At 40.5% G+C, this 19,470-nt stretch overlaps 1 protein-coding gene across 1 annotated transcript in view; it reads left to right on the forward strand.

The window, feature by feature from the left end:
- The window catches only part of LOC128698904 (phenoloxidase subunit 1-like), a 60,712-nt gene that overhangs the window by 8,792 nt on the left and 32,450 nt on the right, over nucleotides 1–19,470 (forward strand). The window contains 4 exon segments of the mRNA XM_070096974.1: nucleotides 4,381–4,482; nucleotides 11,378–11,560; nucleotides 12,180–12,308; nucleotides 18,983–19,168. Of these exon segments, the coding sequence (XP_069953075.1) occupies nucleotides 4,381–4,482; nucleotides 11,378–11,560; nucleotides 12,180–12,308; nucleotides 18,983–19,168 (600 nt within the window).

A 19,470-nucleotide genomic window follows, 5' to 3' on the forward strand; every position in this document is an offset into this window, starting at 1 on the left:
CGGTCCTAGGACCAGTGCTGTTTCTGGTATTTGTGAACGACATGACGGAAGGAATAGACTCCAAAGTGTCCCTATTTGCAGATGACGTGAAGTTGATGAGAAGAATTCATTCGATCGAAGACCAGGCAGAACTACAAAGAGATCTGGACAGGCTGCAGACCTGGTCCAGCAATTGGCTCCTGGAGTTCAATCCCACCAAGTGCAAAGTCATGAAGATTGGGGAAGGGCAAAGAAGACCGCAGACGGAATACAGTCTAAGGGGCCAGAGACTACAAACCTCACTCAAGGAAAAAGATCTTGGGGTGAGTATAACACCAGGCAAGTATAACACCAGGCACATCTCCTGAAGTGCACATCAACCAAATAACTGCTGCTGCATATGGGCACCTAGCAAACCTCAGAACAGCATTCCGACATCTTAATAAGGAATCGTTCAGGACCCTGTACACCATGTACGTTAGGCTCGTGTTGGAGAATGCGGCACCAGTCTGGAACCCACACCTAGCCAAGCACATAAACTAGAGAAAGTGCAAAGGTTTGCAACAAGACTAGTCCCAGAGCTAAGAGGTATGTCCTACGAGGAGAGGTTAAGGGAAATCAACCTGACGACACTGGAGGACAGGAGAGATAGAGGGGACATGATAACGACATACAAAATATTTGAGAGGAATTGACAAGGTGGACAAAAACAGGATGTTCCAGAGATGGGACACGGTAACAAAGGGACACATTTGGAAGTTGAAGAGACAGATGACTCACAGGGACGTTAAGAAGTATTTCTTCAGCCACAGAGTAGTCAGGAAGTGGAAGCGATGTAGCGAAGGTTTGATCCATACATAGCTTTAAACAGAGGTATGATAAAGCTCACGGTTCAGGGAAAGTGACGTAGTAGCGACGAGTGAAGAGGCGGGGCCAGGAGCTTGGACTCGACCCCTGCAACCTCAACTAGGTGAGTACAACTAGATGAGTACAAACACACACACACACACACACACACAAAAAAAACACTAAAAAAATGGGACACCAAAGAGGAGGATGAAAAGCCAGGGAAACCAAGAAAGATTGGTCTGGAAAGGAAGAATGGGTGGAAGAGCTAAGGAGAAGGATGGAGTAAGAATGGGAAAGGAAGCTGAGAGAACATACCAATAAAATAGAGGAGAGGATGGTCCAGAAATTAAGAAGTGTGAGCTGCAAGCTGAAGTTGCAGAGGCCAGGATAAAGAGACTAGAAGATGAACTGAGAAACCTTAAACAGAATATAGACAACAAACAGAGGGGCTTGGAATCAGGAGCAGGTACACCAGTATCCAGAAGGGGGACTGTAGTAAGGAAGGGGATAAGACCTACATAGAGGCCTTATCAAGCCAGGAAATGTTGAGGAGAGAAAATAGCACACTGTTGGGTACAGGGACAATGATAAGTAAGGGAATTGTAGGTAGGGATAGTGATAGACTACCTGTGGAGACACTGTCAGGCCACCAAGAGATACAGGAAATGATAAGGGAAGCAGCAGTGGCAATCCTTCAACTGGATCCAGAGATGCAGAGGGAAAAGCAATGGGTAGAGGAGGGGAAGAGGGCAGTTTTTTTCCATGAGCGTCAGGAGGCTGAAAGGGGGACATATGAAGATGACAGGAAGAGGAAAAAGAGATTGAAAATATCACCAAACAGGAGAGGACATGACTGAGCTGATAAATTTTCAGAGAATCAGGGAATACTCAAGGAAGGGAAAAATCAACCAGTCAAATTGGTTTTCAGAACAGAAACAGTGCAAAACAGGATCCTGCAGTGGAAACCATGGTTAATGAAAACAACAAAATACAAGAAGGTATTCCTCGAATACAACAGAACGTGTACAGAATGGCAGAAACTGAGGGGATACAAAAGTGAAAGGAGCAAGAAAGCGAGACAAGGCTAGAGACAGGCAGGAGCTCCCACAGTTAGGAGGATCAGTAAACACATCTACTCAAAGAACCACCAACAGAACACCCCAACTAAACAATCTAATCCAAATCAAACCACACTCTGCACTCACAGACCACCCCAGCACAAACCCCCACTTACACAGCAGCATCCCATGCCATGCCAGGTCTTCCTCCATTTCCCCAGCCCCTACAAACCCCCCAGAATACAATCCTGGAAAAGAAGCTGAAGGTATGGTACACTAATGCAGATGGAATAATGAATATGTATGAGTGGCACAAAAGAATCACGGAGTCATCCCCAGACATCATAGCACTCATGGAAACCATGCTGACGGGAATGATAATAGATGCAATCTTTCCAAACAGATATCAGATCATGAGGAAACACAGAGGTGGAGGAGTTACACTACTCATCAGAAACTCTGGACTACAAATTCGTAAAACTCTCAAAAACATTGATGAGAAAACAGACAGTTTAACTCTATCTTGATAGGAAGAATAATAGTGGACATAGGAACAGTCATTTGTAGGTTTTCTGTAAATTTTAAATTTGAATTCACTATTACCCTTAATAATTAAAACATCTAGAAAAGGCAATGAGTTATTTTCTTCAAATTCTAGATGTTTTAATTATTAAGGGTAATAATGAATTCAAATTTAAAATTTACAGAAAACCTACAAATAACTGTTCCTATGTCCACTATTATTCTTCCCATCAAGATAGAGTTAAACTGTTTGTTTTCTCATCAATGTTTTTGAGAGCTTTACGAATTTGTAGTCCAGAGTTCATAGATGAGGAAATATCCAAAATTTATGAAACAGGTAATGATTTGAAATACCCAAGAAATGTAATTGATAAATCTTTTAAAGTTGCTAGAAATACTTTTTACAATCCAAAAAGGGACAACCAGCCTTATTCAATTAAAAATATTTTGGTTCTCCCTTACCATGAAAACTTGGTTGATATGCCTTCTCTTCTTAAGACTTTTAATATTAAAGTTGTATTAAAAAATCTTGATACAGTAAAAAAAACTTTTGATAAAGAATTCCCCCCAAAATGCTGATGGATGTGTCTATAAGATTCCTTGTAAAATTTGCGATAAAGTTTATTACGGTCAAACTGGTAAATATCTCTAACTAAGATTAAGTTAGTTAGTTTAATATGTTTATTATGCACCCCATACCCATCCTGTGGGCGGTAGTCAAAAGATTACAGAGGTACATAATTGGTCCAGGGACTGGACTCTAAAGTTTTGATAGCTGAGCAAGTTACAATGGTAATGAACTAGATCTGGTCATAATCATGACCAAGTTACAAAGGTAATGAGCTCCAGGTAGAGCTGGTCACACTCATGAATAATTGCAAAGGTAATGAATCATAAACACATTAATAATGAGAATTTACAAAGGTAATGAGCTCCGGGTAGAGCTGGTCAAAATCATGACAAGTTTCAAAGGTAATGAATGATAAACACGTTATCACATGATTACAATCATAGACAAATTACAGAGTAATGAGCAGTTAACAAACATAGTAGGGAATTCATCCAATGCCCCAACAACAGATGTTGCTAGGTGCCTGTCTCTCCTCGGTAGACAGCCATTGCAAACAGCAGCAAGTTGCCCTGGGATCTGCTGCTTGCACGAGCACCATCGACCCTCCCCAAGAGGTCCAAGAAGCCAGTGACTCCGTTAGCAGCCCGATGCAGAGCTCCCCTAGGGACATGTCAGCGTCCTGGTGGACGCCAAGTTGATTGAAGATCCCAGGCCCTCGTGTGCACGGATGATTAAAACAACATAAATATAGCATTAGAACTGGACAAGATTCCAATGCTCTATTTATTCATGTAAGAGATTTTAACCATCCAATTGATTTTCAAAAAGTTGAGAAAGTGGTATCAAGCAAGTCCATGGTCTACAGGAATATAATTGAATCTTGTTTCATAAAAAGCAGTTTTGACAATAATATGAATATTTCCTTTGGTTTATATAAATTAGATCCATTTATAATTAATAGAATTTGGGAAGAATTTAATAATACATTGGACAAATAATAATTTTTTAGATTTCTTATTTCTTGGGTAGATTAGTTTGTTGGTGGGTTATGTGAAGGACCTGTCTAGTTCGGCCGGCGGGCCTGCTGTCTCACGCCAGGTGTTTCTTTGTTGTGGGATCTGATAGTGAGGTGTGGGCTACCCCTTTATATACCTTCCTTTGATGCTTTACTTTCATTGTTCCTTGATAATGTGAGTAGTCACGAAAGCGCTTGGAATTTCTCTATTCTTTCACAGTGGTTGTTTTGCATATTCTGAAATCACCTGTTTACTGTGATCTTATTGCATATATATATATATATATATATATATATATATATATATATATATATATATATATATATATATATATATATATATATAGATATATATATATATATATATATATATAATTTATTTAAAGAACTTGAGACGACCTGACATTGAGAACGATATAGACATCGAAGACTTGGAATCCTGGCGAAATCGACTGAGGGATGCCATCGACAGAGGCCTCATGATTGAGGTAGGTATCCAAGCCTTTCTTAACATATTTTTTTTTAACCGATGAATAAGGATGAATTATATACATTTACATATATATATATATAAATATATATATATATATATATATATATATATATATATATATATATATATATATATATATATGTATATATATATATATATATATATATATATATATATATATATATATATATATATATATATATATATATATATATTTATACATACATATATATGCAGTAGTAGGTTGGTAGACAGCAACCGCCCAGGAGGTATTACCGTACTGCCAAGTGAGTTTAAAATGGAATCTTGTATTTGTTTTACATGATGGTAGAATTGCTGGTGTCTTTTTTCTATCTCATAAAAATACAAGATTTCGGTTATATCTTGCTACTTTTATTTAGACTTAAGTCACACCACACATACATGTACACATTTATGTATGCACACTCATCTGAGTTTTCTTTGATTTTATCTTAATAGGTCTTGTTCTTATTACTTTTCCTTTCATATCCATGGGGAAGTGGAATAAGATTTTTTCCTCCATAAGTCATGCGTGTTGTAAAACTCAACTAAAATGCTGGTAGCAATGGACTAGTAACACCTTTTCCCATATAACTTACTAAAAAGAAAAAGAAGAAAACCGTCAAAGTGGGATGTTTGAATGTGCGTGGATGTTGTGCGAATGATAAGAAAGAGATGATTGTGGATGTTATGAATCAAAAGAAGTTGGATGACCTGGCTCTAAGTGGAACAAAGCTGAAGGGGGTGTGACAGTTTCAGTCGGGAGAAATAAACGAGATTAGGTCAGGGGTTTTAATAATGTTAAAGCTAAGGAGAGAGTAGCAATAATGTTGAAGGATAACTTATGGCAGGAAAAGAAGGAATACAAATGAATAAATTCAAGGATTATGTGGAGTAAAATAAGGGTTGGATGTGAAAAGTGGGTTATAGTAAGTGTTTATGCACCTGGAGAAGAGAGAAGTGTAGAGGAGAGAGAGAGAGGGATTTTGTTAGATGTTAAGCACGTGTGTAGGAACTTTTGAACCAAGTGAGAGAGTGCTTGTGGTTGGGATCTCAATGCTCGAGCAGGTAAAAAAAAGTTGTGGAGGGAGCAGCAGGTAAATTTAGGGTGCCAGGGGTAAATATAAATGCGGAACCTTTAATTGAACTATGTGTAAAAAGAGGTTTGGTAATAATACAGATTTTAAGATATTGAGAATAAATAAGTATACAATATATGATATAGCACATAATGAAAGTAGTTTGTTAGAAAATAAGAAAAAGTTTTTGAGTGAGATTAATCAGTTGAGATTTATAAGCTGTGATTTCGTGTATAGGGCAAGGAGGAATAGCATCTTATAAGAGTGAGGAAGAACCAGTTGTGAGTGTGGGGTAAGTGCTTGGGGCAGTGGGTAAAATGAAAGGGGGTAAAGCAGCTGAGATTGATGGGATAAAGATCTAAATGTTAAAAGCAGGTGAGGATATAGTTTTCGAGTGCTTAATGTTTTTATTTAATAAATGTATGGAAGAGGGTAAGGTACCTAGGGACGTTCATATAGCATACATAGTCCCTTTGTATAAAGGCAAAGGAGACAAAAGAGAGTGTAAAAATTATAGGGGAATAAGTCTTTTGAGTATACCTGGTAAAGTGTATTGTAGATTTATTATTGACAGAATTAAGAGTAAGACGGAGAGCAGGATAACAGATGAACAAGGAGGCTTTAGAAAAGGTAGGGGGTGTGTAGACCAAGTGTTTACAGTGAAACGTATAGGTGAACAGTATTAAGATAAGAGTAAAGAGATTTTTGTGGCATTTATGGATTTGGAAAAGGAGTGTGATAGGGTGGATAGGGAGGCAGTGTGGCAGATGTTGGAAATGTATGGAAGAGGAAGTAGGTTATTAAAAGCAGTGAAGAGTCTTTGCCAGGATAGTGAGGCTCAGGAATATATATATATATATATATGTATGTATATATATATATATATATATATATATATATATATATATATATATATATATATATATATGTATGTATATATATATATATATATATATATATATATATATATATATATATATATATATGTATGTATGTATATATATATATATATATATATATATATATATATATATATATCAGATCACTTTCTAGTTGTAGCTACACTGAGAGTAAAAGGTAGATGGGATACAAGGAGAATAGAAGCATCAGGGAAGAGAGAGGTGAAGGTTTATAAACTAAAAGAGGAGGCAGTTAGGGTAAGATATAAACAGCTATTGGAGGATAGATGGGCTAATGAGAGCATAGGCAATGGGGTCGAAGAGGTATGGGGTAGGTTTAAAAATGTAGTGTTAGAGTGTTCAGCAGAAGTTTGTGGTTACAGGAAAGTGGGTGCAGGAGGGAAGAGGAGCGATTGGTGGAATGATGATGTAAAGAGAGTAGTAAGGGAGAAAAAGTTAGCATATGAGAAGTTTTTACAAAGTAGAAGTGATGCAAGGAGGGAAGAGTATATGGAGAAAAAGAGAGAAGTTAAGAGAGTGGTGAAGCAATGTAAAAAGAGAGCAAATGAGAGAGTGGGTGAGATGTTATCAACAAAATTTGTTGAAAATAAGAAAAAGTTTTGGAGTGAGATTAACAAGTTAAGAAAGCCTAGAGAACAAATGGATTTGTCAGTTAAAAATAGGAGAGGAGAGTTATTAAATGGAGAGTTAGAGGTATTGGGAAGATGGAAGGAATATTTTGAGGAATTGTTAAATGTTGATGAAGATAGGGAAGCTGTGATTTCGTGTATAGGGCAAGGAGGAATAACATCTTGTAGGAGTGAGGAAGAGCCAGTTGTGAGTGTGGGGGAAGTTCGTGAGGCAGTAGGTAAAATGAAAGGGGGTAAGGCAGCTGGGATTGATGGGATAAAGATAGAAATGTTAAAAGCAGGTGGGGATATAGTTTTGGAGTGGTTGGTGCAATTATTTAATAAATGTATGGAAGAGGGTAAGGTACCTAGGGATTGGCAGAGAGCATGCATAGTTCCTTTGTATAAAGGCAAAGGGGATAAAAGAGAGTGCAAAAATTATAGGGGGATAAGTCTGTTGAGTGTACCTGGTAAAGTGTATGGTAGAGTTATAATTGAAAGAATTAAGAGTAAGACGGAGAATAGGATAGCAGATGAACAAGGAGGCTTTAGGAAAGGTAGGGGGTGTGTGGACCAGGTGTTTACAGTGAAACATATAAGTGAACAGTATTTAGATAAGGCTAAAGAGGTCTTTGTGGCATTTATGGATTTGGAAAAGGCGTATGACAGGGTGGATAGGGGGGCAATGTGGCAGATGTTGCAAGTGTATGGTGTAGGAGGTAGGTTACTGAAAGCAGTGAAGAGTTTTTACGAGGATAGTGAGGCCCAAGTTAGAGTATGTAGGAAAGAGGGAAATTTTTTCCCAGTAAAAGTAGGCCTTAGACAAGGATGTGTGATGTCACCGTGGTTGTTTAATATATTTATAGATGGGGTTGTAAGAGAAGTAAATGCGAGGGTCTTGGCAAGAGGCGTGGAGTTAAAAGATAAAGAATCACACACAAAGTGGGAGTTGTCACAGCTGCTCTTTGCTGATGACACTGTGCTCTTGGGAGATTCTGAAGAGAAGTTGCAGAGATTGGTGGATGAATTTGGTAGGGTGTGCAAAAGAAGAAAATTAAAGGTGAATACAGGGAAGAGTAAGGTTATGAGGATAACAAAAAGATTAGGTGATGAAAGATTGAATATCAGATTGGAGGGAGAGAGTATGGAGGAGGTGAACGTATTCAGATATTTGGGAGTGGACGTGTCAGCGGATGGGTCTATGAAAGATGAGGTGAATCATAGAATTGATGAGGGAAAAAGAGTGAGTGGTGCACTTAGGAGTCTGTGGAGACAAAGAACTTTGTCCTTGGAGGCAAAGAGGGGAATGTATGAGAGTATAGTTTTACCAACGCTCTTATATGGGTGTGAAGCGTGGGTGATGAATGTTGCAGCGAGGAGAAGGCTGGAGGCAGTGGAGATGTCATGTCTGAGGGCAATGTGTGGTGTGAATATAATGCAGAGAATTCGTAGTTTGGAAGTTAGGAGGAGGTGCGGGATTACCAAAACTGTTGTCCAGAGGGCTGAGGAAGGGTTGTTGAGGTGGTTCGGACATGTAGAGAGAATGGAGCGAAACAGAATGACTTCAAGAGTGTATCAGTCTGTAGTGGAAGGAAGGCGGGGTAGGGGTCGGCCTAGGAAGGGTTGGAGGGAGGGGGTAACGGAGGTTTTGTGTGCGAGGGGCTTGGACTTCCAGCAGGCATGCGTGAGCGTGTTTGATAGGAGTGAATGGAGACAAATGGTTTTTAATACTTGACGTGCTGTTGGAGTGTGAGCAAAGTAACATTTATGAAGGGATTCAGGGAAACCGGCAGGCCGGACTTGAGTCCTGGAGATGGGAAGTACAGTGCCTGCACTCTGAAGGAGGGGTGTTAATGTTGCAGTTTAAAAACTGTAGTGTAAAGCACCCTTCTGGCAAGACAGTGATGGAGTGAATGATGGTGAAAGTTTTTCTTTTTCGGGCCACCCTGCCTTGGTGGGAATCGGCCGGTGTGATAATAAAAAAATAAAAAAAAAAAAAATATATATATGTATATATATATATATATATATATATATATATATAAATATATATATATATATATATATATATATATATATATATATATATATATATATATATATATATATATATATATATATATATATATATATATATATATATATATGCAAAACAACCACTCTGAAAGAATAGAGAAATTCCAAGCGCTTTCGTGACTACTCACATTATCAAGGAACTTGATAATGTGAGTAGATAATGTGAGTAGTCACGATAATGTGAGTAGTTCCTTGATAATGTGAGTAGTCACGAAAGCGCTTGGAATTTCTCTATTCTTTCAGAGTGGTTGTTTTGCATATTTTGAAATCACCTGTTTACTGTGATCTTATTGCATATATATATATATATATATATATATATATATATATATATATATATATATATATATATATATATATATATATATATATATATATATATATATATATATATAAACACGTTGGCCTCCCACTGAGTCAGGTGACCCAAAAAAAAAAGAAACTTTCACCATCATTTACACATAATCACTCTCTTTGCAGAGGTGCGCAGGTACGACGGTTTAGATGTCACTCCTAACAGGCATTGTACTTTCCACCTCCAGGACTCAAGTCCGGCTAACCAATTTCCCTGAATTCCTTCACAAAATATTACCTTGCTCACACTCGAACAGCTCATAAAGTCCCTAAACCATTCGTCTCCACTCCTAACATGCTCACACACACACACACACGCGAAAACAAACACGCACGCACGCGCACACGCACACGCACACATATAACACAAAGTATAAATAACAACCAGCACGGTTTCATGGAAGGCAAATCCTGTGTCACAAACCTTCTGGAGTTTTATGATAAAGTAACAGAAGTAAGAGACGAGAGAGAGGGGTGGGTTGATTGCATCTTCTTGGACTGCAAGAAGGCCTTCGACACAGTTCCTCACAAGAGATTAGTGCAGAAGCTAGAGGATCCGGCGCCTATAACGGGAAGGGTTTTCAATGGATCAGAGAATAACTGACAGGGAGGCAACAACGAGTCATGGTACGTGATGAGCTATCACAATGGGCACCTGTGACGAGCGGGGTCCCACAGGAGTCGGTCCTAGGACCAGTGCTATTTTTGGTACATGTGAATGACATGATGGAAGGGATAGACTCAGAAGGATGTGAAGTTAATGAGGAGAATTAAATCATATGAGAATCAGACAGACCTTCAAAGAGACCTGGACAGGCTGGACACCTGGTCCAGCAACTGGCTTCTCGAATTCAACCCTGCCAAATGCAGAGTCATGAAGATTGGAGAAGGGCAAAGAAGACCGCAGACGGAGTATAGGCTAGGTGGCCAATGACTGCAAACCTCACTCAAGGAGAAAGATCTTGGCGTGATTATAACACCAAACACGTCTCCGGAAGCACACATCAACCAGATAACTGCTGCAGCATATGGGTGCCTGGCAAACCTGAGATTAGCATTCCGATACCTAAGTAAGGAATCTTTCAAGACACTGTACACCATGTACGTCAGGCCCATAGTGGAGTATGCAGCACCAGTTTGGAACCCGTACCGGGTAAAGCACGTTAAGAAATTAGAGAAAGTAAAAAGGTTTGCGACAAGGTTAGTTCAAGAGCTAAGGGGAATGTCCTATGAAGAAAGGTTGAGGGAAATCGGCCTAACGACACTGGAGGACAGGAGGGATAGGGTAGACATGATAACGACATACAAAATACTGCGCGGAATAGACAAGGTGGACAGAGACAAGATGTTCCAGAGATGGGACACAGAAACAAGGGGTCACTCTTAGAAGCTGAAGACTTAGATGAGTCACAGGGATGTTAGGAAGCATTTCTTCAGTTATAGAGTTGTCAGGAAGTGGAACAGTCTGGCGAGCGATGTAGTGGAGACAGGAACCATGCATAGCTTTAAGACGAGGTATGATAAAGCTCATGGAGTAGGGAGAGAGAGGACCAAGTAGCGTTCAGTGAGAAGACGAGGCCAGGAGCTGAGTCTTGACCCCTGCAACTACAATTAGGTGAGTACATATACAACAGTCCTAGTGTCTATTCGACATGTGCCTAGGCCAAAATGGTAGCTAACACACACACACACATACACACACACACACACACACACACACACACACACACACACACACACACACACACACACACACACACACACACACAAACTATCAGAGATGAGTACTTATGATACATAATTAAAGAGGTGCGTTTGACCTTCCCATACAGAGCGATGGAAATACAGTGATGCTCTCAGATAACCCAGAAACAGGAAAACGAGGTATTGACATCTTGGGCGACGCTGTAGAACCAGACAGGAATCTGAGTCCCAACTCAAAGTTCTACGGTGACCTTCATAACAAGGGCCACGTGATGATTTCCTACATTCATGACCCTGACTATGCACATAAGGTAAATTACTTTTTTATTCACTGGTAAATATTTTCATTATTACCGTTGATATTATTATTATTATTATTATTATTATTATTATTATTATTATTATTATTATTATTATTATTATTATTATTATTATTATTATTATTATTATTCAGGATTTGATGGGACGTTGCATAGCATCATAAGCTCCTGACAACATCTTATCCTAATATGTGCCAGTATCTATCTCGTTAACTGGTGCATTACTCTGTACATTAAAAAAATGAAGGGGTTAGAAGTTGGCACATAGGTGTTGCCAGCTTCTAACCCCGAGTCTTTGCCAGGTCAGCAGTGAGAACTTAATGCAAATGCGTGTCACGCTTTTAGTGTGAATTAACAAATCACAGAACGGGTGGGGTTTGAAACCATGACAAGTGAGTCTTAAACTCAGTCCAGTGCGTTTAAGGACTCGCTATGGCTCAAACCCCACCCGTTCCCTGATTTGCAGTCTGAATTGGCAGGCGTGAATCTGCTGAAAACGCTAATGAAGCAAATTCAAGGAAAACAGCACGAATATTAATTAATAAATTCAACTGCAAATGTCAATTAACCTTCAAAGATACTTGTAAAACAATAGTGGCGTATACAACAGGAGGAGATGGGAGTGATGGGGGACGTGATAACCGCCGTCAGGGATCCAGTTTTCTTCCGCTGGCACAAGTTTGTTGATGACATCTTCCAGAAGTACAAGATGACACAGCCACCATATACCGAGGAGGATGTAAGTGTGATGATACATGTAGCATGTCATTGTGGTGGTATATGTTGTATGGTGATACATGTGGTATGTCAGTGTATACCTGGAGAGGGTTTCGGGGGTCAACGCCCCCGCGGTTCGGTATGAGACCAGGCCTCACGGTAGATCAGGGTCTGATCAACCAGGCTGTTACTACTGGCCGCACGCAAGCTGACGTACGAACCACAGCCCGGTTGGTCAGGTACTGACTTTAGGTGCCTGTCCAGTGCCTTCTTAAAGACAGTCAGGGGTCTATTGGTAATCTCCCTTATGTAGGGTGGGAGGCAGTTGAACAGTCTTGGACCCCGGACACTTATTGTGTCGTCTCTCAATGTACTCGTTGCGCCCCTGCTTTTCATTGGGGGAATGTTGTATCTCCTGCCGAGTCTTTTGCTTTCATAGGGAATGATTGTCGTGTGCAGGTTTGGTACCAATCCCTCCAGAAGCTTCCAAGTGTATCTCTCTCTCCTGCATTCCAGGGAATACAGATCAAGGACCTTCAACCGTTCCCAGTAATTTAGGTGCCTTATCGTGCTTATATATGCCGCGAAAGTTCTTTGTACACTCTCCAGGCCTGCAATGTCGCCAGCCTTGAAAGGGGCAGTTAGTATACAGCTGTATTCCAGCCTAGAGAGCACAAGCGATTTGAAGAGAATCATCATGGGCTTGGCATCCCTAGTTTTGAAGGTTCTCATTATCCATCCTACCATTTTCCTAGCAGATGAGGTGGATACATTGTTGTGGTCTTTGAAGGCAAGGTCCTCTGACATTATCACTCCCAGATCATTCACATTACTTTTCCACTTTATTGTATGATTAGAATTTGTCGTATACCCTGATACATTTTAATTTCCTCAAGTTTTCCATATCTGTGTAGTTGAAATTTCTCCTCGTTGAACTTCATATTGTTTTGAGTATCCCATTCGAAGATTTGGTTCATGTCCACTTGGAGTCTCGCGGTGTCTTTGATGGAGGTCACTGCCATGGTGATCCGGGTGTCATCCGCAAAGGAAGACACGGAGCTATGACTTACATCTCTGTCTATGTCAGAAATGAGGATGAGGAATAGAATGGGAGCGAGTACTGTGCCTTATTGAACAGAGCTTTTTACCGTGGCTGCCTGGGACTTTACTCTGTTTATGATTACTCTTTGTGTTCTATTTGTCAGGAAGTTATAGATCCATCTACCAACTTTTCCTGTTATTCCTTTATCACACATTTTGCAAAGTCTGTGTATACTACATCTGTACTTTGTTTATCCACTACAGCATCCAAGACCTTGTCATAGTGGTCCAGTAGCTGGGACAGGCAGGAGCGACCTGCTCTAAACCCGTGTTGCCCTGGGTTGTGTAATTGATGAGTATCTAGGTGATTGGCGATCTTGCTTCTTAGACCCCTCTCAAAGATTTTTATGATATGGAATGCTAGTGTTATCAGTCTGTAGTTCTTTAATTGCTTTACTGCCACCTTTGTTGAGTGGGGCTATGTCTGTTGTTTTTAGTGTGTGTGGGATGACCCCTGTGTCCATGCTCCCTCCATAAAATGCTGAAGGCACGCGATAGGGGCTTCTTGCAGTTCTTGATAAACACGGGATTCCATGAGTCTGGGCCTGGGGCAGAGTGCATGGGCATGTCATTTATTGCCTCTTCAAAGTCTTGTGGAGTTAGGATAATATCCGAGATTTTTGGGATGACCAAATTTTGGGCTACGTTCATTAAGAATTCGTTTGGGTTGTTGACCCTTGGTCTGGGCAGTGGTTCGCTGAACACTGAGTCATAGTGGGACTTTAGTATCTCACTCATTTCTTGGCTGTCATCTGTGTATGTCCCATCCCGCCTAAGCAGGGGCCCAATACTGGATGTTGTTTTTTCCTTAGATTTCGCATAAGAGAAGAAGTATTTTTTTTTTCAATTTCCTTTATGGCTTTTAGTTCTTCCTGTCATTCTTGTCTCCTGTAAGATTCCTTCAGCTTGAGTTCGATATTTGCAATTTCATTGGCTAGTGCCTCCCTTCGCATTTTCGATATATTTGTCCCACTCAGCAGCTCTGTGACTCTTTGCCTTCGTCTGTAAAGGAAGTGGCTCTCTCTTTCTAGTTTACATCTTCTCTTTCTTTTTCTTATTGGAATGTGTCTTGAGCAGATATCAAGAACTACAGAATTCATTTTTTTTCAAAGCAAATGTTCGGATCCGAGTTGTTTAGAATATCTTCCCAGCTTGTTTCATTTAGGACATGATTTACTTGATACCATTGTATGTTTTGTTATTGAAGTTGAATTTCGTGAAGAGACCTTCATGACTGCTCATATTTTGCTGGTCAGAAGCCCTGTGCATACATGTCTTTACCTCCATTATGTTGTGATCTGAGTGTATTGTCTTTGATACAGTTATATCACATATCAGATCGTCGTTGTTAGTGAAGATGAGGTCCAGCGCATTTTCTAGCCTTGTAGGCTCTACTATTTGCTGGTTTGAGGTGAATTTGGTGCAGAGATTTAGTAGTTCGTGTGTGTGTGAATTTTCATCTGAGCTGCCTCCTGGGGTGATCTCTGCTAAAACATTGTTTTCTGTGCTCCTCCATTTTAGGTGTCTCAAGTTGAAATCTCGTAGTAGTAAGATGTTTGGAGCAGGAGATGGGAGATTTTCTAGACAGCGGTCACGAGCTGCTCCTGGAATTGCTGGGAAGTTGCATCTGGAGGCTTGTATATTTGTTTTCAGTCTTTACCGCCAAAACTTCAACTACATCATTTGAGGTGCTTAGTAGTTCTGTGCAAATGAGCGACTCTGTGATGTACAGACCAACCACTCCCCCTCCTTGTTGCCTGTTTAGTCTGTCGCATCGGAATAGGTTGTAGCCTGGGATCCATATTTCGTTGTCATAATGATCCTTTATGTGGGTCTCTGTGAATGCTACAAACATTGCATTTACTCCGTGAGCAGTACCTTGATGTAAGGAATTTTGTTTTTTGACGGCTTTAGACCCTGTAAGTTTGCAAAGACAAATGTCGTAATATTGGTGGAATTTAGTGTGGTGATGCATGTAGCATGTTAGTATGGTGATACATGTAGCATATCATTGTGGTGATACATGTTGTATGGTGATATATGTTGTATGGTGATACATGTGGCATGTCAGTGTGGTGATACATGTAGCATGTCGGTGTGATGATACACGTAGCATGTCAGTGTGATGATATATGTAGCATGTCAGTGTGGTGATACATGCAGCATGTCGGTGTGATGATACATATAGCATGTCAGTGTGGTGATAAACATAGCATGTCAGTGTGGTGATACATGTAGCATGTCAGTGTGGTGATACATGGAACTTGTCAGTGTTGTGATACATGTAGCGTGTCAGTGTGGTGATACATGGAACTTGTCAGTGTTATGATACATGTAGCATGTCTGTGGAGTTTTAACATACAAACAAGCAAAGCTAAAAATTGTGAACTGTCGATGACACTTAGCTTAATGACGACTCAACATTCCGCAGCTGCTTCCAGAACATTCCTGGAGCCGAAGATGCAACCGCACTTGGCCTGTTTAAATAAAATAGGTTGTATAAGTATAATTCCCCCTAGGGGGTGTTATGTCAGTATTTCATTGAATAACTGAATACTGACAAGGGCCTTATGCTCACTTGTGTTGGGCTCAAAAGCCCACAACTCACTGCCGACTATAGGATGATTTTGAACCCCTTATGACACAAGAACTGCGCAGTTCCCTGCATAACAAGTAAATTCTAAACCTATCTTGCTCTCTCAGCGTGAGTTTAGGTGTTGGATGCTCCTTTCGACAGGTATCGTTGACTTTATTGAAGAATAGGTGTTTCGGTGCACTAGTCTATAAAGATAGTTCTCAATACACTCGGTACACTGTCTTCCAATTGTTTTAATTTCACAGTAATGTAACTGCAGGAAGCTGTGCACACTTCTCTGTAATATACCGCGAATGTGGATTGTCCTTTATGCACAAAAACGCGCAGATCAGTTTTCTTTGTTCGTTATCCCGGCGTTAATGTTTCCCCTGGCAGTGTTTAAAGCAGTCTGCCCCGTGGCGCCGTCCATCCGCCCTAGCTTGCCCTGATCTCTCAACTCACAAAAGAAGCGCAGATCAAGCATGTTTCCCTTGCTTGCTAAACTTCCACCATGAAGCAATGCAGAATGCTTGATTCTTGCTTTTTGGGCATAGACATCAGTGTACACTATCTTTAACATGGTAATAAAGTGAGTGCAGGATTTTCTTAATTGTCCTGCCAAGGTAAAAGATCGATTTTCTCTCATTAATCCACACTGTTTGCAACACTGGTCTCTTGCAAAGACGTGGCGTGACCATGACACACGGTCATATGCTTTCAATTAGAAGTGTTATTGCAGAAGCAAGCAAGACGCCATTGCCCTTTCTGAGAGGGCTGAAAAGGGCTGAAAAGGGCTGAAAGGGCTGAAAGGGGCTGATACCCCCCTCCTGGAGAAAATTTCTCCACAATGTCAGTGTGGTGATACATACAGCATGTCACTGTGGTGATACATGTAAAATGTCAGTGTGGTGATAAATGTAGCATGCCAGTGTGGTGATACATGGAAGATGTCAGTGTGGTGGTATATGGGAGCTATCAGTGTGGTGATACATGGAACCTGGTGATAATGTAACTTGTCATTGTGGTGGTATATGGAAGCTGTCATTGCGTTGATGCAGGGAAGCTGTCAGTGTAGTGATACGTGGAAGCTGTCAATGTGGTGATACTTGGAAGCTGTCAGTATAGCGATACGTGGAAGCTGTCAGCCTGGTGATACAAGAATGCTGTCAGTATAGTGATACGTGAAAGCAGTCAGCATGGTGATACATGGAAGCTGTTAGTGTGGTGATACATGTTTACCTGGAGTTTTTCTGGAGAGAGTTCCGGGGGTCAACGCCCCCGCGGCCAGGTCTGTGACCAGGCCTCATGGTGGATCAGGACCTGATCAACCAGGCTGTTACTGCTGGTCGCACACAATACAACGTACGAACCACAGCCCGGCCGGTCAGGTACTGACTAGATGCTTGTCCAGTGCCTGCTTGAATACAGCCAGGAGTCTATCGGTAGTCCCCCTTAGGCATGCTGGGAGGCAGTTGAACAGTCTTGGGCCCTTGAAACATACTGTGTTGTCTCTTATCGTGCTAGTGGCACCCCTGCTTTTCACTGGGGGATGTTGAATCGTCTGCAGAGTCTTTTGCTTTCGCGGGGAGTGATTTTCGTGTGTAAGTTTGGTACTAATCCCTCTAGGATTTTCCAAGCGTATATAATCATGTATCTCTCCCGCCTGCATTCTAGCAGTACAGGTTTAGGAACTTCAAGCGCTCCCAGTAATTGAGGTATTTTATCTCAGTTATGCGCGCCGTGAAGGTTCTCTGTACATTTTCTAGGTCAGCAATTTCACCTACTTTGAAAGGTGCTGTTAGTGTGTAGCAATATTCCAGCCTAGATAGAATAAGCGAAGAGTGTCATCATGGGCTTGGCATCCCTAGTTTTGAAGGTTCTCATTATCCATCCTGTCATTTTTCTAGAAGATGCGATTAATATAATGTTATGGTCCTTGAGGTGAGATCTTCCGACATGATCACTCCCAGGTCTTTGACGTTAGTTTTTCGCTCTATTGTGTGGTTGGAATTTGTTTTATACTCCGATGAATTTTAATTTCCTCACGTTTACCACATCGGAGTACTTGAAATTTCTCATTATTGAACTTCATATTGTTTTCTGCAGCCCATTCAAAGATTTGGTTGATGTCCGCCTGGAGCCTTGCAGTGTCTTCAATGGAGGACACTGTCATGCAGATTCGGGTGTCATCTGCAAAGGACTGGTGGCCTGGTGGCTAAAGCTTCCGCTTCACACACGGAGGGCCCGGGTTCGATTCCCGGCGGGTGGAAACATTCGACACGTTTCCTTACACCTGTTGTCCTGTTCACCTAGCAGCAAATAGGTACCTGGGTGTTAGTCGACTGGTGTGGGTCGCATCCTGGGGGACAAGATTAAGGACCCCAATGGAAATAAGTTAGACAGTCCTCGATGACGCACTGACTTTCTTGGGTTATCCTGGGTGGCTAACCCTCCGGGGTTAAAAATCCGAACGAAATCTTATCTTATCTTATCTTATCTGACACGGCACCGTGGCTTATATCCCTGTCTATGTCCGATATGAGGATGATGAACAAGATAGGAGCGAGTACTGTGCCTTGTGGAACAGAGCTTTTCACCGTAGCTGCCTCAGACTTTACTCTGTTGACTACTACTCTGTGTTCTGTTTGTAAGGAAATTACAGATCCATCTACCAACTTCTCCTGTTATTCCTTTATCACGCATTTTGTGCGCTATTACACCATGGTCACACTTGTTGAAGGCTTTTGTCGTAGTGGTCCAGTAGTTGAACCTCAATTATGTTGTGATCTGAGTATATTGTTTTTGATATGGTGACATTTCGTATCAGATCATCATTGTTAGTGAGAATGAGGTCCAGTGTATTCTCCAATCTAGTAGGCTCTATTATTTGTTGGTTTAAGGTGAATGCAGATGTGGGATTCATGACTAATTTGCATACTATCATTTTTTAATAAATTGCATATTATATTTATAAAATACTTTGTCATATGTAAATATTTTTTTTTTCTTTCTGTTGGCAGTTGAGTCTGGAAGGTGTGGAGGTGAACTCTGTTGAAGTTTCAGGTAATAATGAACCGAACGTTCTTACAACTGGATGGAACATAAAAACCTTTAAGATCAAGAATGGTTTAGACTTTACACCGGAGCAAAAAATTAACTTGCCCATCAAACACCTGGATCACGTCCCCTTCAAGTACAAATTTCAGGTATTTTTGTGAGAATATTTTTTTGGGTATCCACGAAGGGGAACACCTGTGGTGGTTGACGACATTTTTGTTTCCTTCCTGCAGGGTTTCAGTAATAACTTTAATACGCCTTTTCTGATTAGCTTAAAATATTTAGTATTGGAGTTTCTTGCTTAACGAGTTTGGATTTGTTATTGACTGTGTGGATTTTACTCTGCTATTTTTAGTGAAAAAAAACCGATATTAGTTTTGGAGGAAGTGCTTAAATATTCCCTCATTACATCGACTTCAAACTTGTAAGATCAAGATTTTTAGTGATATTT

The sequence above is a fragment of the Cherax quadricarinatus genome, chromosome 55 (genome assembly GCF_038502225.1).
Source record: "Cherax quadricarinatus isolate ZL_2023a chromosome 55, ASM3850222v1, whole genome shotgun sequence".
NCBI classification, from domain to species: domain Eukaryota; kingdom Metazoa; phylum Arthropoda; class Malacostraca; order Decapoda; family Parastacidae; genus Cherax; species Cherax quadricarinatus.